The sequence below is a fragment of the Zea mays genome, chromosome 9 (assembly GCF_902167145.1).
Source record: "Zea mays cultivar B73 chromosome 9, Zm-B73-REFERENCE-NAM-5.0, whole genome shotgun sequence".
NCBI classification, from domain to species: Eukaryota; Viridiplantae; Streptophyta; class Magnoliopsida; order Poales; family Poaceae; genus Zea; species Zea mays.
Window position 1 is genome coordinate 143,909,208 of NC_050104.1, and position 22,320 is coordinate 143,931,527.

Below are 22,320 nucleotides of genomic sequence, written 5' to 3' on the forward strand. Positions count from 1 at the left end.
TGATGGCGATGGTGGTGGTGAAGAGAAGTCCCCGGCGATGGCAGCAACCTTTTCATCATTTTCTTCTTCACTTGAAGAAGACCCACTTGATGATTCAATGTCGGTGAGCCAGTCGCCAACAATATATGCCTTTCCATTCTTCTTCTTGTGGAACCTCTTTTGCTTCCCATCCTTTCTCTTGAAGAATTTCTTTTCCTTCTTTTCATCATCGCTGTCATCTTCCTTCTTGCCCTTGAACTTGTTCTTCTTGGGCTTGTTGCATTGATGAGCAAGATGACCAAGCTCACCACAGTTGTAGCAGTCCATCTCAGAAATGGGCTTTCTTTTGTTGGAAAAGAACTTCTTCTTTCTTGAATCAAATTTGATGCCTTCTCTATTTAGCTTCTTCAACATCTTGGTGGTCTTCCTTACCATCAAGGCAATGTTTGCATCAAGGTCATCATCACTTGAGGATTCTTCCTCAACTTGCATTTTTGCTTTTCCTTTTCTTTCATGATTTGCTTTGAGAGCCAAATCCTTTCTTTTGGAAGATGATTCTTCTTTGTCGTTGATGTGCATGTACATTTCATGGGCATTGATCTTTCCCAAAATTTGTGTAGGTGTGGTAACCGAAAGATCCATTTGATGTAGCACAGTGACAATGTGTCCATATTTGTCTATTGGGAGGACACTGAGAATCTTCCTCACAACATCCGGTTGTGAGATTTGAGTAAGCCCCAATCCATTGACTTCCTCTACAAGAATATTAAGTCGTGAGTACATAGCGTTTGCATTTTCATTAGCAAGCATTTCAAAAGAATTTAACTTTCGCATAGCTATGTGATATCTTTCCTCACGTTCACTTCTAGTTCCTTCGTGTAGAGCACAAATGTCCATCCACAAATCATGAGCATTTTTATGATTTCGAACTCTATTGAACACATCTTTGCAAAGGCCTCTAAAAAGGGTGTTTTTGGCCTTCGCATTCCATTTCTCATAATTGAACTCATCACCTACAAGATTTGTGGGATCTCTAGGTTGGGGAAACCCTTGTGTGGCGGCTTTATAGACACCAATGTCTATAGCCTCTAGGTATGCTTCCATACGAATTTTCCAATAAGGAAAATCGTCACCATCAAAAACGGGAGGAGGTCCATCCCCACCGGACATCGTAACTCTAGCGGTTAAGCTAATCTATGAGCAACAAGGCTCCGATACCAATTGAAAGGATCACGATGCCCAAGAGGGGGGGTGAATTGGGCTTTTCTAAAAATCAACACTAATTAAAACCTAAGCAAGAGCTAAACAAGAGCCCAACTTCACCCCAACAACTAGCACTAAGAATATAATACTAGAAATGTAACAACGCTAAGATAATACTTCAAATACTTGCTAAACAAATACACAATGTAAAGTGCTTAAATTAAGTGCGGAATGTAAAGCAAAGTTTAGAAGACTCCTCCAATTTTTCCCGAGGTATCGAAGAGTCGGCACTCTCCACTAGTCCTCGTTGGAGCACCCGCGCAAGGGTATCGCTCCCCCTTGATCCTCGCAAGAACCAAGTGCTCACTACGAGATGATCCTTTGCCACTCCGGCGCGGTGGATCCCTCGAGACCGCTTACAAACTTGAGCCGGGTCACCAACAAGATCTTCACGGTGATCACCGAGCTCCCAACGCCACCAAGCCGTCTAGGTGATGCCGATCACCAAGAGTAACAAGCCATAGACTTTCGCTTGACCAAGAGAAGCCTAATGCAAGTGGTGTGTGCTCTAGGTGGCTCTCACTAGCGCTAATGAGGAACAAGCGCGGATTATGATTCTCTAATCTCCTCACTAGGCTTTTGGTGCTTGCAATACTCTACCAAGGTGCTGGAATAAATGTGGAGTGCAAGACATTGAATATGGTGGGTGGAGGGGGTATAAATAGCCCTCACCCACCAACTAGCCGTTACAGGCAATGTGCTGTGCGATGGCGCACCGGACAGTCCGGTGCGCCACCGGTGCGCCAACGGTGCGCCACCGGTGCGTCAACGGTCACTTCCAACGGCTAGTTCTGACAGCTAGCCGTTGGACTCATGGCGCACCGGACATTGAACAGTTCACTGTCCGGTGCACACCGGACAGTCCGGTGCGGTGTCCGGTGTGCCGCTAAAATTCATTTCCGAAGGCTGTGCTCTCGGGTTTCTGCGACTGGGAGAGTCCCTGCAGTGGACCAGCCTGGCCCACCTGGCAGAGGGTGCACCGGACAGTCTGGTGCACACCGGACAGTCCGGTGCCCCTAAGCCAGAAACCCTAAGTCCTGTTTTTCAGTTGTTTTTCAAATCGGTTTTCGCTCTAACTTGTGTGTGAGTTCTAGAGTGACACCTAGCACTGTGTATGAGTGTGATTGAGCACCAACACTACACTAGAACTCCCTTGGTCAAACTACTCATCGACAACCCCTCTTTATAGTACGGCTAAAAGAGAATAAAAGACCTAACTAAATCGCGAGTGTCCACATCTCCTTGACACTCGGACTCCGTAGACCTTCACCTTTTGTTCCGTTGTTTTAGCCGTCGCTTCGAGTTCTTATCTCCGGGATTGCTTTCACATTGTAGTGCTTTTACCTGTCATGCGACCTAACTTACCATTTGTCTCTGCAAAACACACGTTAGTCACATATAATATTACGTTGTCATTAATCACTAAAACCAACCAGGGGCCTAGATGCTTTCACCCGTCCATAGGGTTCTATCACCGACGCAGTCGAGGAGGCTCGAAGAATCGCTTCAGCAGAGGAGCTTTCGAACATGAAGACTTGTTCGGTCCGCAGAGTCACTTATCCTAACGTGAGTTACTTATCGCAGAAGGTGATGAGTGAGGTATCCGTATCCCGGAGGCGTAGGAGTCCCTCGGCTCGGTCAGCCTTGGCTGCTTACGTGTACTCCGTCGTTTTCAGGATCCACTTTCGAAGTAGTCGAAAAGCACGAAAGACATTCTGGCAGAAAGGATCTTTTTTCGAGGAAAAAATTCGACGCAGAGGGGGTTCCCCCCTTTTAGCCCCCGAGGGAGGGTCGGGCTTTGCCGAGGCGAGGCCGACCCTTCCTTGATGACTAAACTTTGCGTGGGAGCGAGGTATATGAACAACTTGAAAACATTTTAAGGGTAGAAGCGACGTAGCTGTTGGATGTTCCAAGCGTTGCTGTAGACCTCGCCTTGACTGTTGGCCAGCTTGTACGTTCCGGGCTTCAGAACTTTGGCGATGACGAATGGCCCCTCCTAGGGGGGCATGAGCTTGTGCCGCCCTCGAGCGTCTTGTCGCAGCCGAAGCACCAGGTCGCCCACCTGGAGGTCTCGGGACCGGACCCCTCGGGCGTGGTAGCGTCGCATGGACTGCTGGTACCGCGCCGAGTGTAGTAAGGCCTTGTCCCGAGCCTCTTCCAGCTGGTCCAGCGAGTCTTCTCGATTAGCTTGGTTGCTGTGGTCAGCATAGGCCCTCGTCCTCGGGGAACCGTATTCTAAGTCTGTGGGCAAGATGGCCACGACCCCATAGACTAGAAAGAACGGCGTGAAGCCCGTGGCTCGGCTCGGCGTTGTCCTCAGGCTCCAGACCACCGAGGGGAGTTCCTTCATCCATCGCTTGCCGAACTTGTTGAGGCCGTTGTAGATCCGAGGCTTGAGTCCTTGTAGAATCATGTTGTTGGCGCGCTCTACTTGCCCATTCGTCATGGGGTGAGCCACGGTGGCCCAGTCCACCCGGATGTGGTGATCCTCGCAGAAGTCCAGGAACTTTCTGCCGGTGAACTGGGTGCCATTGTCGGTGATGATGGAGTTCGGGACCCCGAAACGATGGATGATGTTGGTGAAGAACGCCACCGCCTGCTCGGACCTGATGTTGTTTAGGGGTCGGATCTCGATCCACTTGGAGAATTTGTCGATGGCGACCAACAGGTGCGTGTAGCCCCCGGGTGCCTTCTACAAGGGGCCGACGAGGTCCAGTCCCCACACAGCGAAAGGCCAGGTGATGGGTATTGTCTGCAGAGCCTGAGCGGGCAGGTGGGTCTGCCTTGCGTAGAACTGACACCCTTCACAGGTGCAGACAATTCTAGTGGCGTCGGCCACCGCCGTCGGCCAGTAGAAACCTTGTCGGAAGGCATTTCCGACAAGGGCTCGAGGTGCTGCGTGGTGGCCGCAAGCCCCCGAGTGTATCTCTCGTAAGAGTTCCTGACCTTCGGCGATGGAGATGCATCGCTGGAGGATGCCTGAGGGGCTGCGGTGGTAGAGCTCCTTCCCATCTCCCAGCAAGACGAACGACTTGGCGCGCCGCGCCAACCGCCGAGCTTTGGCTCGGTCGAGGGGTAGCTCTCCTCGGTGGAGATATTGCAGGTACGGGGTCTGCCAATTTTGATCAGACGTGACCCCGTTTCGCCCCCCCTCGACGTGCAGCGTCTCGCCCTCGGGGGCCGAGGGTACCTCGGGCTGAATCGAGGGTACCTCGGGCCAAGCCGAGGGTGCCTCGGACTGAGCCGAGGGTACCTCGGGCCGGGCCGAGGGTGCCTCGGGCTCGGGCGTGTCGTCGATCTTGACGGAGGGTTGATGCAGGTCTCGGGAGAAGACGTCCGGGGGAACCGTTGTTCGCCCCAAGGCTATTTTAGCCAGCTCGTCTGCAGTCTCGTTGTAGCGCCGAGCGATGTGGTTGAGCTCGAGCCCGTAGAACTTGTCTTCCAGGCGCCGAACCTCATCGCAGTAGGCCTCCATCTTCAGGTCGCGGTAGTGGGAGTTCTTCATGACTTGGTCGATGACGAGCTGTGAGTCACCGCGAGCGTCGAGGCATCGGACCCCTAGCTCGATGGCGATCCGCAACCCGTTGACCAGAGCCTCGTACTCAGCCACATTGTTGGACGCCGGGAAATGGAGGCGTAGCACGTAGTGTAGGTGCTTCCCGAGGGGCAAGATGAAGAGTAGGCCTGCGCCAGCTCCTGTCTTCATCAGCGATCCGTCGAAGAACATGGTCCAGAGCTCCGGTTGGATCGGAGCTATTGGTAGCTGGGTGTCGACCCATTCAGCCACGAAGTCCGCCAAGACCTGGGACTTGATGGCCTTCCGAGGGGCGAACGAGATTGTTTCGCCCATAATTTCCACCGCCCACTTTGCAATTCTACCCGAGGCCTCTCGGCACTGGATGATCTCCCCCAGGGGGAAGGATGACACCACAGTTACTGGATGGGCCTCAAAGTAGTGTCGCAGCTTCCGCCGCGTCAGGATCACCGCGTACAGCAGCTTCTGAACTTGTGGGTAGCGGGTTTTGGTTTCGGACAGTACCTCGCTGATGAAGTAGACTGGCCTCTGAACGGGCAATGCATGCCCCTCTTCTTGCCTCTCGACCACAATCGCGGCGCTAACCACCTGAGTGGTCGCGACGACGTAGATCAAGAGGGCTTCTCCGGCAGCTGGGGGCACCAAGATAGGCGCATTCGTGAGGAGCGCCTTCAGGTTCCCGAGGGCTTCCTCGGCCTCAGGGGTCCAAGTGAAGCACTCGGCCTTCCTTAAGAGGCGGTACAGAGGCAGACCTCTTTCGCCGAGGCGTGAGATGAAGCGGCTCAGAGCCGCGAGACATCCCATGACCCTCTATACGCCCTTCAAGTCCTTGATGGGTCCCATGCTGGTGATGGCTGCGATCTTCTCCGGGTTGGCTTCGATGCCCCGCTCGGAGACGATGAACCCCAAGAGCATGCCTCGGGGTACCCCGAAGACACACTTTTCGGGATTGAGCTTCACGCCTTTCGCCTTGAGACATCAGAATGTCACTTCAAGGTCGGAAAGGAGGTCAGAGGCTTTCCTCGTCTTGACTACGATGTCATCGACGTAGGCCTCGACTGTCCGGCCAATGTGTTCACCGAACACATGGTTCATGCACCGCTGGTACGTCGCACCCGCATTCCTCAAGCCGAACGGCATGGTGACATAGCAGTACATGCCGAAGGCTGTGATGAAAGAAGTCGCGAGCTGGTCGGACTCTTTCATCCTGATTTGGTGATACCCGGAGTAGGCATCGAGGAAAGACAGGGTTTCGCACCCAGCAGTGGAATCCACGATTTGATCGATGCGAGGCAGAGGGTAGGGAACCTTCGGACATGCTTTGTTTAGACCAGTGTAGTCTACACACATCCACCATTTCCCTCCTTTCTTTCTCACAAGCACAGGGTTGGCTAGCCATTCGGGATGGAATACCTCTTTGATGAACCCTGCCGCCATTAGCTTGTGGATCTCCTCGCCTATGGCTCTGCGCTTTTCTTCGTCGAATCGGCGCAGAGGCTGCTTGACGGGTCGGGCTCCGGCTCGGATATCCAGCGAGTGCTCGGCGACATCCCTCGGTATGCCAGGCATGTCCGAGGGACTCCACGCGAAGACGTCGGCGTTCGCGCGGAGAAAGTCGACGAGCACCGCTTCCTATTTGGGATCGAGCTCGGAGCTGATCCGGACTTGCTTGGAGGCGTCGCTGCTGGGGTCGAGGGGGACGGACTTAACCGTCTCCGCTGGCTCGAAGTTGCCGGCATGACACTTCACGTCTGGCACCTCCTTAGAGAGGCTCTCCAGGTCGGCAATGAGGGCCTCGGACTCGGCGAGGGCCTCGGCGTACTCCACGCACTCCATGTCGCACTCGAACGCGTGTTTGTACGCGGGGCCGACGGTGATGACCCCGTTGGGGCCCAGCATCTTGAGCTTGAGGCAGGTGTAGTTGGGGACGGCCATGAATTTCGCGTAGCATGGCCTTCCCAGTACCGCGTGGTAGGTTCCTCGGAACCCGACCACCTCGAACGTCAGGGTCTCACTTCGGAAGTTGGAGGGTGTTCCAAAGCAGACGGGAAGGTCGAGTTGTCCGAGGGGCTGGACGCGCTTCCCGGGGATGATCCCGTGGAAAGGCGCAGCGCCTGCCCGGACCGAGGACAGATCAACACGCAGAAGCCCGAGGGTCTCGGCGTAGATGATGTTGAGGCTGCTGCCTCCATCCATGAGGACCTTGGTGAGCCTGACGTCGCCGATGACGGGGTCGACGACGAGCGGGTATTTCCCCGGGCTCGACACGTGGTCGGGGTGGTTGGCTTGGTCGAAGGTGATGGGCTTGTCGGACCAGTCTAGGTAGACTGGCGCCGCCACCTTTACCGAACAGACCTCTCGGCGCTCTTGCTTGCGGTGCCGAGCCGAGGCGTTCACCGTTTGCCCACCGTAGATCATGAAGCAGTCGCGGACCTCGGGGAACTCTCCTGCCTGGTGATCTTCTTTCTTGTCTTCGTCGCGGGCCCTGCCACCCTCCGCGGGTGGCCCGGCCCTGTGGAAGTGGCGCCGAAGCATGACGCACTCCTCAAGGGTGTGCTTGACGGGCCCCTAGTGATAGGGGCACGACTCCTTGAGCATCTTGTCGAAGAGGTTGGCACCTCCGGGGGGTTTTCGAGGGTTCTTGTACTCGGCAGCGGCGACAAGATCCGCATCGGCGGCATCGTGTTTCACTTGCGACTTCTTCTTGCCCTTCTTCTTGGCACCGCGCTGAGTTGACGCCTCGGGGGCATCTTCCGGTGGGTGGCCCTGGGGCTGCTTGTCCTTTCGGAAGATAGCCTCGACCGCCTCCTGGCCAGAGGCGAACTTGGTGGCGATGTCCATCAGCTCGGCGGCCCTGGTGGGGGTCTTGCGACCCAGCTTGCTCACCAGGTCGCGGTAGGTGGTGCCGGCGAGGAATGCACCGATGACATCCGAGTCGGTGATGTTGGGCAGCTCGGTGCGCTGCTTCGAGAATCGCCGGATGTAGTCCCGGAGAGACTCTTCCGGCTGTTGTCGGCAGCTTCGGAGGTCCCAGGAATTCCCAGGGCGCACGTACGTGCCCTGGAAATTGTCGGCGAAGGCTTGGACCAGGTCGTCCCAGTTGGAGATCTGCCCCGGAGGCAGGTGCTCCAACCAGGCGCGAGCGGTGTCAGAGAGGAACAGGGGGAGGTTACGGATGATGAGGTTGTCATCGTTCGTTCCACCCAGTTGGCAGGCCAGCCGGTAGTCCGCGAGCCACAATTCCGGTCTCGTCTCCCCCGAGTACTTTGTGATAGTAGTCGGGGGTCGGAACCGGGTCGGGAACGGCGCCCGTCGTATGGCCCGGCTGAAAGCCTGCGGACCGGGTGGTTCGGGCGAGGGACTCCGATCCTCCCCGTTGTCGTAGCGTCCTCCACGCCTGGGGTGGTAGCCTCGGCGCACCCTCTCGTTGAGGTGGGCCCGACGGTCGCGATGATGGTGCTCGTTGCCGAGGCGACCCGGGGCCGTAGGCGCTGTGTTGCGCGTGCGCCTGGTGTGGACCGAGGCTTCCCGCATGAATCGGGAAGTCGCGACATGATGTTCCGAGGGGTACCCCTGCCTTCGGGAGGCGGAGCTCTCGGCCCGTCGGACCGCGGCACCTTCCAGGAGATTCTTGAGCTCTCCCTGGATTCGCCGCCCCTCGGTGGTTGATGGCTCTAGCATCGCACGGAGAAGCATTGCTGCTACAGCCAGGTTCTGGCCGACCCCACTGGATGTGGGTGGTGGCCTGACCCTGACATCGTCAGCGATGCGGTGCTGGAAGCCCTGGGGTAGATGACGCATTTCTCCGGCCAGAGGTCGGCCCGCCCATTCCCGCCCGACGTCCCGGTGGATCGGCTCAAGCGCTCCTGCTCCCTCGTCGAGCCTCGCCTGCACCCCGCGGATTTGCTCGAGCTGTGGGTCATGGCCCCCCGCCTAAACGGGGACCATATCTAGCTCCCGTGGGATGTCAACGCGAGGCACCGGCCTAGGGAGATCACCGTCCTCCGGCATACCGAGATGGTTGCCTTCAGAGGGACCCCCTAGATCGACGTGGAAACATTCGCGGCTCGGGCCACAGTCCTCGTCGCCGAGGCTACGGCTACCGTCGGAACAGTCGGAAAGGCAGTAGTCGCATGCGGTCATAAAGTCCCGCATGGCACTGGGGTTGCCAAGTCCAGAGAAATCCCAACAAAAGTCGGGCGCGTCGTCTTCCTCGGACCCAGAGGGCCCGTAGGTCGAGACGTCCATCAGCCGGTCCCAGGGTGACCGCATACGATACCCCAGAGGGTTTGGACTCGCCTCTACGAGAGCGTCCGCCAAAGCGAAGCCGCTTGGCGGGTCGAGGCTGAATCCGAAAGGCGTGAGATGGGAATCGGTCGGTACCTCTTGGTCGACGGGCGGTGATGAAGTCACGTCGGGGACTGACTGCACCGTCGTCTCAGGTACGAGGGTGACGTCCAGCAAGCCTTTCGCGAGCGTGCTGGCGTCGTCCGTTTGCCCGGAATTGGCGTGTCGTGGGGAGACGGCACTCGTCTTCGTCTCAAACGCGAGGTCGATGCCCGACGCGCCCCCCGTTGGGGCGCTGGTGCCGTCGACTCGCTCGACAGCCGACGAGGCGCTGCCTCCCGCTTGGCCTTGGTTGCCCCGCCTCCTCCTCCGTCGGCGGGGGAGAGGACGGGGTGAGCTCGAATGTTGTTCTTCCACCATGCGGGGAAGACGTCGTCGATTCCGCCGCCGGCGGGCGGGCTGTCGGCCGCCATTGTCGATGTCGCACGGCGGTGGAAGGAGTATCATGTCGTAGCTGCCGTCGAGGGACATGAACTCAAGACTCCCGAAACGGAGCACCGTCCCGGGCCGGAGAGGTTGCTGGAGACTGCCCATCTGGAGCTTGACGGGAAGCTGTTCGTCAACACGCAGCAGGCCCCTACCTGGCGCGCCAACTGTCGGCGTTTCGAGACCGGGGGGTCCCTGGGCCGACGAGTGAAATGTCGCCGCGTGCCCCAGCCCAGATGGGTCGGCGCGAGGCCGAGCGCGAAGGGGGGAAGTGAGGTGGCCGGAGACGGGCGTGAGAGAGGTGGAAATCCTGCGGCCTTCGTGTTCGTCCCGCGCCTAGGTCGGGTGCGCTTGCAGTAGGGGGTTACAAGCGTCCACGCGGGAGAGGGAGCGAGCGGCCTCACGCGAGCGCCTGTCTCGTCCTCGTCCCCGCGCGGCCAACCCTCTGTAAGAGGGCCCTGGTCCTTCCTTTTATAGGCGTAAGGAGAGGATCCAGGTGTACAATGGGGGGTGTAGCAGAGTGCTACGTGTCTAGCGGAGGAGAGCTAGCGCCCTAAGTACATGCCGTCGTGGCAGCCGGAGAGGTTTTGGCACCCGGTTCGTGTGATGTCGTGGCCGTCGGAGGAGCACCGGAGCCTGGCGGAAGGACAGCTGTCGGGGCTATCGAGTCCTTGCTGACGTCCTCTTGCTTTCGTAAGGGGGCAGAGAGCTGCCGTCGTCAGGGAGCGTGCGGGGCGCCATCATTGCCTATCTGGCGGAGCGAGCCAGATGGGACGTCGGTCTTGTTCCCCGTAGCCCGAGTCAGCTTGGGGTAGGGTAATGATGGCGCCTCCTGTCGACGTGGTCGGTCCGCGCCCTAGGTTGGGTGATGTGGAGGCTCCTCCGAGGTCGAGGTTGAGTCTATCTTCCGTGGCCGTGGTCGAGTCCGAGCCCCTGGGTCGGGCGAGGCGGAGACCGTCGGCTGAGGCCAGGGCTGAGTCTGAGCCCTAGGGTCGGGCGAAGCGGAGTTCGTCGTCTTCTGGGGCTGAGCCCAAGTCCGAGCCCTGGGTCGGGCGGAGCGGAGTTCACCGTCTTCCGGGGCTTAGCCCGAGTCCGAGCCCTGGTTTGGGCGGAGCGGAGTTCGCCGTCTTCCGAGGCTTAGCCCGAGTCCGAGCCCTGGGTCGGGCGGAGCGGAGTTCGCCGTCTTCCGGGGCTTAGCCCAAGTCCGGGCTCTGGGTCGGGCAGAGCGGAGTCCGCCATCTTCTGGGGCTTAGCCCGAGTCCGAGCCCTGGGTCGGGCGGTGCGGAGCTTCCTATGGTGCCTGAGGTCGGGCCTGACTGCCTGTCAGCCTCACTCTGTCAAGTGGCACTGCAGTCGGTGCGGCGCAGGCGGCACTGTCCTTCTGTCAGGTCGGTCAGTGGAGCGGCGAAGTGACTGCGGTCACTTCGACTCTGTTGACTGAAGGGCGCGCGTCAGGATAAAGGTGTCAGGCCACCTTTGCATTAAATGCTCCTGTGATTTGGTTGGTCGGTCGGCGGAGCGATTTGGTCAGGGTTGCTTCTTGGCGAAGACAGGGCCTCGGGCAAGCCGAAAGTATGTTCGTCGCTGGAGGGGGGCCTCGGGCGAGACGGAGATCCTCCGGGGTCGACTGCCCTTGTCCGAGGCTAGGCTCGGGCGAGGCGTGATCGAGTCCCTCGAATGGACCGATCCCTGACTTAATCGCACCCATCAGGCCTTTGCAGCTTTATGCTGATGGGGGTTACCAGCTGAGAATTAGGAGCCTTGAGGGTACCCCTAATTATGGTCCCCGACAAATACCTAACGTGCCTGCATGGATACCTCCACCACCATATCCACCTATGCCATATCCATACACATACATACCTCCACCATATGTCTCAAATCAAATGTGGGGCATGCCACCATACCCATTTGGGATGCCACAATACCCCGCTTGGGGGGCACCCCAAACATCTGTATTCAATAGGTTGACACCTCCAGTACAAGACCAATTGAGAGCCCCTCAATCTGGTCCACGAGCACAGGCCCAACAAGATTGCCGAACAACTCGGCCCCAAAGGCTGACTAATACGGCAGGGGGGCATACAGCTACAACCTCCAACACTACGAAAAAGGGAGACGCCATTAAAATAGGAACGACAGATGTCGTCGTACAACAAAATAACGAAGGGCCGATGATTTTTGGTGAATCGGCCGACACAAACAAAAAAGAAAGTACGACTGTCAATAAAATAGCTGATCCAAAATACTCCATGCCCCGATGGTGCCCATCGGGATTGACACGATCGCAAAAGCGAAAATTACAACGCCTTAGAGCAAAGGAGAATCAGGAGAAGGAGGCGGAAAAATTATTCAATGACACACATCCACAGTATCCGCCACCACAAAAGAGATGGAGACCAAAGGCTGTTGAGGAAAATCAAACGGCCATAAAGACAGAAAATAAAACAACAACTGTGCAGCTCTTTGCAGGTATAGCAGACAATCCGGCTATAAAGAACGGACCAACCGTACAGGGCGCGGACCGTCCGACCCCTGAGGCCGACTCATCCGCAATACACCATGACACCTGCAACGACGTACCAACACCCATGGAGGAAGACGACCTGCAAGGAGAAGACCTGGTCGACTACAAAGCTACGCCAGAACACTTAGAAAATTAGGAAAGCAAGGTGACGAATTGGCCAGGACCAGTATGGCGCTCGGCGGTATTGGGACTAACAGTTCGATTAAAGCTAAAGGGGTCAAGTCCGTTGAGTCAACCATCGGGACTAAGGCCACTGCGTGTCATCCTAGTAAGTGTCAAGATGCCTAAGAAAACTGATGTGATCACATCGAGTTAGTTGCTTTCGGTTCGCTCAGCTCCACCAAAAGGTAGGGGGGCATATGTTGAGCACCGAATTGAGCCTGCGGACGGTCCGGCCCTGAGGCCGGACGGTCCGTGGTCCGGACAGTCCGCGCCTGGGGGCCGGACGGTCCGCGCGTGCGCAGAGCAGATTAGGGTTCCAAGTTTTGTGTTACGGTTGTTAGCTAAAATCACGGGAAAAGCTCGGAAATTAGTTTGTAAAGGGTCCAGCCCCACTTCTATTTATAGAGAGGTATACGGCCGATTTGTAACAATCAATCGAATCAAACACTTCTATTTCGCATTTTATCCTAGGAGTAGTTCTAGTCTAGTTTAGGTTTAGCCTCTCGATCCCCAAATTCTCCGCCTCTCCTCGACTCTACGCCGATTAGAGGAGTCTAGGTCGGCCTGCCCGAGCCTAGACAACTCCTAGGATCTCTCCTCCCCGACGGGGTCCCTCCCGGGAGCGAGATCCAGGCGCCGCCGGCGATCTTCCGCCGCCCCTGCGCACGTGCGGACCGTCCGGCCGTCAGACAGGGAACCCGAGCTCCTACACCAGGTCGCGAACCGTCCGGCCCTGCGCCGCGGACCGTCCGCGCTTGACCAGAGAGCAGCGCCGCCTCACGCCAGGTCGCGGACCGTCCGGCCCTGTGCCGCGGACCGTCCGCGCCTGACCAGAGGGCACCACCGCCGGTTCTTCTTGAGTATTTGGCGCTCCGAAAAGGCGTCAGCAATAAGATAATTTTTGGCATGTCATTCATGCAACCAAACATGCCCTAGTGTGGTAGAAAATATATGATAATTTTTGGGTAATTTTTGGCACGTCACGCATGCAACCAAACATGCCTATCTTGGTTTCCGGTAATAAAAAAGAAAAGGGAAAGAACAGACGGAATATAGAAAACAATCTATACCTACCCGTAAGAAAATCCTTAAACTTCAGACATCGGAATAGTAGTCTCTACTACTTATTAAGACGGTAAGGGTAGCCTGCCGTTCTACCGTTTTGTGATCTCAGTCGTCCATTCTGCTGTTTGTGATCTCAGCCGTCCATTCTGCCGTGCATCCGATCCACGCAGCGGCCGGACCTGTTCTGCCAAGTGGGCCCCCAACGGCGGTACACACCCTCCCACGCAAAAGCAAAAATACACACCTCAGTGTAGCACTAGAGCTGGAAGAGTTGTGAACAATGGATGGTCCACAACAACACTTATAAGCCACGTTCTGTCTCTCTCAGTGGCCGATATGGTACTAATCAAACAAATCTCATACGAGCGCCTGTGTCCTATCGTTCGTGCAGCCCAGCAATTGGACGTGAGGCCCAGCTGCCCAGCGTGCAGCCCAGCGCCCCTCCTCTCGCTTGTCCGTCTGCAGCCGCTGCCTCCCCACATCCCCCACGCGAGCTGCCCCCGCGTTCACTTCGTGCGTCGGCCTCCCCGTGCGCAACCGTCCACGGACTCCCCGTGCGCAACCGCCCCACCTCCATGCGTTCTCTCCCGATGCGGGATCACCCTCCACCACCGACGCGAGCTCTCTCCGCCTCCCCTCCTCCCTTTGCCTCCACCGCCCCTCCCCCAACATCGTCGCGCCGCGTCGCATCGCATGGCTGAGGACGACGCGGCGGCCGCGGTGGGCTCTCCCATCCTAGACCTGCTAGAGCCTCTGCTGCTCCACATCCTGGGCTTCCTCGACGACGCGCGGTCCCGGCACCGCGCCGCGCTGGCGTGCCACCGACTCCTCGCGGCGGAGCGGGCCACGCGCGCCGCGCTCTCTCTGCGCGGGGACCCACGGTCAAACGCGTTCCTCTTCCTCAGGCCGACTTTCTGCTTCCCGGCGCTGGAGCGGCTCGACCTCTCCCTGGTGTCGCCGTGGGGCCACTCGTTCCTCTCCTCCGCGGCGCCGTCCGCCGACGCCGTCGCACCGTCTGTGACACTGGATTGATTTTGGAATATGTAGCAACAATGAATAGAGGATAAGTAGTCACTTTTAGACACAGTGTATGAAAAGTAATATGTTTGTGCTCAGGTATCTAAATTTAAGGCACCTGAATTTTAACAACTTCAGTTGATCACTTTTAGACTTCAGTTGATCATTTTATATGAGTCATTTAAAAGCATAGTAAAAGCTTCCATAGGTTTAATCCTATGAAACAATCTATTTTAGACTAGCATCTTACTTCCTTTGATAATTAAAGAAGGGACAAAAAAATCCTGCTCATCTCATCCTTAAGTTTGATGTTTGCTATTAGTGTTGAACATAGTTCTACTGTGCAAGTACTTCACCTACATTGCACTCCTTTATGCCCATTTTTGGGAACACTAGGATGGTTATTGAGAATAGTCTAGAACCAAGGACACTTCAATTTTGAATGTATGTGTCAATTTTGAATCTCCGTTTGCAGGGAAGGGTGCTCCCAGCCCCCGTCGTGCCCCACGACCCCTCCCAACCCTCGTCGTCGTAACGGAGGTATATTCTGCCCTGAATAAAATGATTTCTGCTGTATTGTACTTACACATGTTTTTATAAGGATGTAAGGAGGGCCCAAAACCTCGCCCCAAATCGACGCAGACCTACCATCGACGCACATTTGGGTGTTCGCTTAATCGTCCTATTTAAATTAGCAGGGTGCTGCGACAAGCCAGCGGATGAGCATGGCGATCCCGCTGGAGCAGTCCATCACGCCGATGCTTCAGGACTTTATGAATCTCAACATATTCTATCTACCAGTGTATTACTGTGGAGGTGAGGAGCTTATGGTGATCAGGTCGTTGTTAGTAAGGGTATTTCATCCCCCTGTTGCTTTGGTCTTTCTTGTTGCGTCTAATGATAACGAAGTTTGTATTATTTGTTGCTCTGAGAGTTCTATGATTTGCGCTACAGCCTCGTCGTCGACTCCCACGTCCATGAGACCACCTAGGAGTTGCTCATGTACATCTAGCTCTACCAATTCGAGGGCCTCTCGAACTACACCTCTGGCATCATCGACCATGTCCGCCTCCAAGGGATGACGATGATGAGGAAGATACATAAGTGGGAGGTATTGATATACAAATCTTTTTAGTTAATAGATGGATAACGGCTATAGTGATATAATTGTTTGTTTTAATATGTCGTGAATTGCAATGGTTACAAGTGCCTTTGTTTTTTGTTTTGCGAGAAACATACCACTTGTCTGGTGTCAAGGTTCTTCATGGCCTTGATAAGGTTTTGGAAGGTGGTGCAGTTGTCATGACTCTTAGAGATCATAATATTCCTTCTAATGGGGATATCAATGAAAGTAAAGTTTCCTATCTCTTTCCCCGTTATCTTTTCTCCATCTGCCTATCTCCAACCATATGTTTTTGATGATTTTGTTCCTGTATAGATAACTTTCTATTGTATCATGCATGTGAACCTATTTGCTTTCATCTCTCGTGGCTTAGCCATTTGTTGTCATCTCTTGGTCATACATATGAAATCTTTTCATCTTCTCATGCTTTTCAAATCTTTTCATCTTCTCGAGCTCTTAAATTCATTTGATCTTCATGAAACTGAAAGACTGAAAATGTCTGTTAATTTTATTTCATGGCCTTGGTGATTTGAAGTCATTTGCTTCTACCTCCTCTCACGCATATGAACTATTTATTTGTTTCTTATCATGGTTGTGCTTTGGTGTCCTGAATCATGACTGTCAATGTTCGCAGCATATGTTCTTGTAGGTTGAATAGAAGAGAAGAGTAGAAGCACCAAGCTGTACCAATGGGGCATGGAAAAGTAGAGCTGAAGAAGATTGAGAATCCAACAAACCGCCAAGTTACCTTCTCCAAGAGGCGGATGGGGTTGTTCAAGAAGGCAAACGAGGTAGCCATTCTTTGTGATGCGCAAATCGGAGTCATCATATTCTCTGGCAGTGGCAGGATGTACGAGTACTCCAGCCCTCCATGGAGGTGCGTGAAGCATTCTTTATTTATTTATTTATTTATTTATTTATTTATTTATTTATTTATTTATTTATTTCTGAAGCTTGTTTAGTACAGTAACATATAAGGTCCAGCTTTATTCTGCTATAAGGTTTTAGACTTTAGTAATGAGTTCAAAAAATTCATGAGAGCTTCAGAACTGATTTGCAATTATTCCTGCCAACTACAATCTTATAGCTTGGCATGCATCATGGAACCTTTTAACTTACCATATACAGTTTGAAGCCTTCAGTAAAAAAAGAAGAGATGATGATTATGTGTGTGGTATAAGACCGGTATCATATATTCTTATTGCCAGCGGTTAATAGTTTCAATAGTTATTATTTATGACTGAGCACCCATGAGGGGTTTTACGACGTTTTTATACCGTGCTATATATCACTGCTGCTTCTGGTTGCAGAATAGCAAGCGTCTTTGACAGGTACCTGAAAGCCCCTAGCACCCGTTTCGAGGAGATGGACATCCAGCAGGTGCGGCTGATTCTCTTGAACCAATATGTTGCAATCTCTGTTTTCCAGTGATGTATAACCACCTAATAATCGCCCCCTCCTTTCCCATGAAGAAAATCGTCCAGGAGATGACTAGGATGAAGGATGAGAGGAACAGGCTGAGGATGATCATGGCGCAGTACATGGCGGAGGACCTGGCCTCGTTCTCCGTGCAGGATCTGAGCAACCTTGAGCAGCAGATCGAGTTCTCGCTGTACAAAGTTCGCCTCAGGAAGGTAACTATGCACTGACTTTAACTAGCGCGCCGACATATTGATTGATGGAGTAGCCTTGTAGATTCTTGTAGTTCTTTATCCTAAAAAGAAGACGAAAAAAATAGTCTTGGGAGATCCCTCACCCTCAGTGCTAACGCTGAGCACACACTTTGTTTTGTTTCTGGCAGCAAGAGCTACTCGACCAGTAGCTGCTCGAGATCCGCCAAAGGGTACGCAACATTCCAACCTCCGATCCGTCGCTTGGTAGCCTGTACACATCTCTCTTTCAAAAGGCCCGAGTTGTTGTGACACACAAGAGTTATGTTGTATTTGATGCAGATCAAGGAGCGGATAAGCCTTCTTCCGAGAACTCTTTGATGTAATAGTAAGATATAAACATCACTGTAATAGTAATTTATTTGGTAATTTATCCAATGCTCAATGTTTATATGTGGGGGCTGGTTTGGAATCGCGTTCATGGGGTTTTGATGCAGATCAAGGAGCGGATAAGCCTTCTTCCGCTGTGGCCGAGAGTTCGAAGAGGAGAAAGGAGCCGGAGCAACATCAACCCGCAGCGCCATGGGCAAAGCTGCTCTCGCAATGCTCACAGGTACGGTGAACTGATGGCTACCTGCTAGCAGCCGATTACTGGATATTTTTGGTGTATATGGTGTATGAATCGAAGTTAAGGTTGGCAATTTTTATGCTGGACACCATAAAGATTCAACTTTTAGGATGTTAGGGGTGAATTTCTGATCTTCCGATAGCATCTTGCTGTTTGGCTAGATTATTTAGCATGGAATATAATTAGTAATGTTCTTTTTTATTTGATATCATCCGTCCTTTTGGTATGGTCATCTTTGAGGGAAAGTAGAAATAATAGATATGGCGTATTTATTACTTATGGTATTTCTCTTGTCATATTCCGAAGATACATATTTTGCGGTTGAAGCTTCTTACTATGCTTAGGCTTGTTTAGTAGCCTGCAATTTTACAAATTATTTTTTGCTATCTTCGGTTGAACAGATTATGCATGCATTGTTTTCAAATTTTTTGTAGGACATGTGTTGCAATATAAGATCCAGCTTATTTTTGTAGTTTGGTTTTGGTAGAACACCGCATTCTCATCTATACTACTCTATTAAGAACGGAGTGTCAGCGTCCACCACTTCACCGTGGCTCCGCCCTCCCTCCGCCCCCGCTAATCTCGCGGCCCGCCCCCGCCACGCGCTCCTTCCCCAGATCGCGGCGCCTTCCACCGTCGCCAGCGCGCGTGGGGCCCGCCATCACTGCCTTGTTTGCCTCCACCGTAATCCCTGGCCTTCCCCAGATCGCGGCGCCTTCCACCATCGCCAGCGCGCGGGGGGGGGGGGGGGCAACACCGTCGACAACGTGCGGCGCCTTCCATCATCGCCAGCGCGCGTGAGCCCCGACACCGTCGACAACACGCGGCCTCGGCATCACCCCAAATCGCTCGCCCATCACCGAGGATGGTGGTCCTTCCTGCCTTCCCTACTATCCTCACCCCACATGCCCCCATCCACGACGCTTGCACTGACCGTGTGTGTTGCCCGCGCACCCTAGACCTTGCCCACCGCACGGCTCCGGCGCCCCCTCATCCCCACCGCACCCCAATGCGCGCCATCAACTTCCTCCCGACATCCCCCCTTCCGCTTGCTCCCCAACGCCGGCGCGCCCCAGCCGCTCGTCCTCCTCTCCAAGCGTCGGTGAGCCGGTGCACTGCAGTCCCCGCTCCCTTCCGCGTTGCTACACCGTGATGGATGTCTTCCGAGAGCATAGGATTGATGGAGAGCCCTAGGATTCCATCACGCCGCCGTAACCAGTCCCCCAGCCAAAGATTTCTTCTCCGACCCCGACCTACATGTGAGTCGTGCTCACCGTTGAACCCTAACATGCTCTATTTATTAGGGATTTTTTAACAGATCTGGAATATTTGTTAGGGGTTTTTGGACTGGTGTGGTTATTTCTTTGCAAATGCGATTGCAGCTGTCGATCTTGTCCTGTGGATGAACAAGAAGATCTCATGCTCGATACTTGCTGGTGCCACTGCCATCTGGCTCCTATTCGATGTTATGGAGTAGCATCTCTTCACCTTGGTGTGTTGATGCCCTACAGTTCTTGGGAGAACAAATATTAATGTTCGTAGAACAAATATTAATGTTCTGAACGGGCACAAATTTTTTAGAACAAATATTTTGCCCTACAGTTCTAGGATGATTTTGGTGATAATAATGTGATGCATTGCAGAACAGAGTGCATCGGGATCATTATGTTGCAGTCTTATTGTCACTTGCCAGCAGCCCTGTTATTTTCTTTTGTTTGATTTGAAGCCCTTGTCGACAGACCTAGGATTATCTGGTGTTCCCATGCTTGACCAGACCAAGCTATCAATTAAAATTGTGGCCCGGTCCAATTAGATATTTTAGGATGATGGTGATCCCTGCTAATAATTAGTACATTTTTGTACAGAAACGATTTGATCCACAATAGATGTCGATAGCATTCTCCGATGATGAGGACCCCGCCGCTGCAGTGGCCACCGACGAGGACCTGGATGGGGAGGACCTCTTCAACGACAACTACCTCGAGTAAGCCAACTCGAATCTAACCTGATGCTAGAGGTTTTGGGATTGGTTGTAGGTTTTCAAGCGTTTGGGTACTTGGGGCCTTGGGATGATTGGCAGATTCGTGCATGTGGTGCAGGTGCCTTTTGGCCGCGGTACCAATCAACGTTTCAGTGCCTTACTCACATCACATACTCCATGCCTTCGTTGGTTGTCTGCAAAGTCACAGTTTCACTAGAGGTTTTACAAATTAAAGTAACTTTCCAAAAGAAATGTAAGAACTGACTGAGCTCCATGTAATCATTTAGCATACATTGGCCTTGCTTCTGCATTGCTTGCATGGGCAAGGAATTGTGTAACTACTAGGGCCTTTGGTTGGTCTGCTAGCCCGTTGAAGGTAATTTGATTTGATACTAGCATTTTAAATATCATTGAATAGACCATAGTTGTATAGCATCACCATATATTTTGTTTTCTCATATGAAGCTTTAGAAGCTTCTAGAATTTGTACTTCTTTGACGGGAAACCTTTCATGCATCTGGAAATTGCATGGACATGTTCAGGTATTTGATTTTCCATCATTAAGTCTCCTTGTCATCTACTTATAATGTGAAGAGTTACAATATTATATTCTACTATATACCTTGCCTGCTTCGTGTCAGCTCGCGCTTGCGAGATGCTTTCCATAGGTGGAGGGGAAAATCAAAAGGGTCATGGATGCACAAATGTTCAAATATTCTATTCAAGAGTGGAGAAATACGTGTTTGTTAGCAGCAAATGGTGCAAAACTCTCATATCAACATGCTTTGCAACTTACTCCTTCGAAAGTTGATGTTCACAATGATATGTCCGTTTGTCTTGATCTAATTTGTTCCATGGATGATAAAAAAATTCAACCCCAATGTTTGGTAGGCTTCTTTGCATAGTATAATACCATACTACTTTTCAGATGGTATTTTATGAGTTGTCTAGGAGTATTAAAATTTTCTTTTTTGTGCAACAGGGAGCTGCCAAAGAAAATGTCACTGGATGCCTTGATGTTGGAACCAGTTAATAAGGATTTTTGGGGTTACTTTGGGTTTAATGTCAAGTTATCTGGCTTTGAAGCAACATCCATTTATGATTTATTAGGGCACTTCATCTCGATATGTCATTGTCTGAAGCTTGGGCATGCCTTGGAAAGGTACTGCTGTTGAACTGAATGCTTATTGGATTACATCCTCCTTTTGTTATATGTGCCTTATGCTATGCTTCTATAAGCCACAGCTGGTCACATTTAGTTGTATTATTAAGCCCCGTGTAGCCCAACTTTGCTGTTTTTAATAAAAAAATAGGGTTTGTAATTTTTGTTATTAGTTACTCTTGTTCCAAGACACCAACTTTAAACTTTTAGAAGTCATTGCCACAGTAAAAAAATATAAATGTCTATTCAAAGTTGTTATGTCTGCTACTTCATACATGTGCTATTGATTTTTCCAGGTTTGCTCATGTCGGTCTTGCCATAATTACCCTACTTGACATATATTGTTTTGGTGTCATGGTTACATGTTCTGATAATGTCCAGTTTTTGTCTCAAGTTAGGTCGGAGTAGATGTGCTCTTTTTAGCATAAAAATGGTGTTGCATGCAACAGGACGAACTGATTTGTTGTGCTACCTTACCTGTTCTTGGACATTTCATTAACAATACGGACATGTTTGTGATAAATTTGGGTCACTTCAAGTTCATTAGTATCTTCCTCACTTGGATAGGTGTGTTATTGTAGAAGTAGAAGAGAATCGTACCATTTGTCATGTCAAGTGGATCTTCATTGCCATCTAGGCGAAACAACTTTAATTCTTTGTCTAAAGATCTAGACCTTCCTTCAGAGCAAGGTGGTCTATCTATTGTTGTACTTGGGGCTTCTGGTTACCTTGCTAAGAAGAAAACTTTCCCAGCCCTCTACCACCTCTTTGATCAGGTATGAACTATTCCCTATACAATTTTACAACTTAGAGTATAACCTGCAGATTAAATTGAGCATTCCAGAGCAAATCGTCTGGACTAATTGTCTTGTTGTAAATAGATCACAAGTATAAACACACATAAATGTACACTTCTCCTGTATGTTATATGGAAGTGTAGAAGACAATCTAAAGGAATAATGGCAAACATCAGGATACACTCTTGACCTTGGTGTACTGTTATATACTGTCATTGCATTGGCACGTTACTGTAACTTGATTAAATTGAGCATTCCAGAGCAAATCGTATGGACTAATTTTCTTGTTGTAAATAGATCACAAGTGTAAACACACATAAATGTACACTTCTCTTGTATGTTATATGGAAGTGTAGAAGACAATCTAAAGGAATAATGGCAAACATCAGGATACACTCTTGACCTTGGTGTACTGTTATATATTGTCATTGCATTGGCACGTCACCGTAACTTGCTTACATAGTCATTCTAGGCTTTTGTACACACTTGATCAAGCTGAAACCTGCCAATAATTCAAGTGGACCTGCATACGCTGTCGGGTTAGCTGCAGGAGTTTGGACCAAGGAGTAGGTATTTGCATGTTTGCATAAGGAGAACATGACATTCTTCCGCCCGAAATTGGATGAGACACACATGAAGAAGAGGGCAGATTCATGGACCAAGATCATTCGATTTGGCTGACCTTCTCTGTAAGTTTA

The 22,320-nt window shown here is 52.1% G+C and overlaps 1 protein-coding gene across 1 annotated transcript; it reads left to right on the top strand.

Annotated features, from left to right (window-relative positions):
- Positions 1-16,083: 16,083 nt before the first annotated feature.
- Positions 16,084-17,266, top strand: LOC103639271 (MADS-box transcription factor 31). The gene is made up of 4 exons (XM_020544767.1): positions 16,084-16,321; positions 16,755-16,824; positions 16,917-17,078; positions 17,246-17,266. Exons 1-4 carry the CDS (start codon positions 16,134-16,136, stop codon positions 17,264-17,266), a joined length of 441 nt encoding a protein of 146 aa, XP_020400356.1. The 5' UTR covers positions 16,084-16,133.
- Positions 17,267-22,320: the final 5,054 nt, after the last annotated feature.

What these genes read in the sequence shown, in the direction of transcription:
- LOC103639271 (XM_020544767.1), top strand. Translation starts at nt 16,134, where the DNA reads ATGGGGCATGGAAAAGTAGAGCTGAAGAAGATTGAGAATCCAACAAAC. An exon ending in AGGAGATGGACATCCAGCAG is followed by an intron (nt 16,825 to 16,916) that starts GTGCGGCTGATT and finishes TTTCCCATGAAG; the next exon opens with AAAATCGTCCAGGAGATGAC. An exon ending in ACAAAGTTCGCCTCAGGAAG is followed by an intron (nt 17,079 to 17,245) that starts GTAACTATGCAC and finishes TGTTTCTGGCAG; the next exon opens with CAAGAGCTACTCGACCAGTA.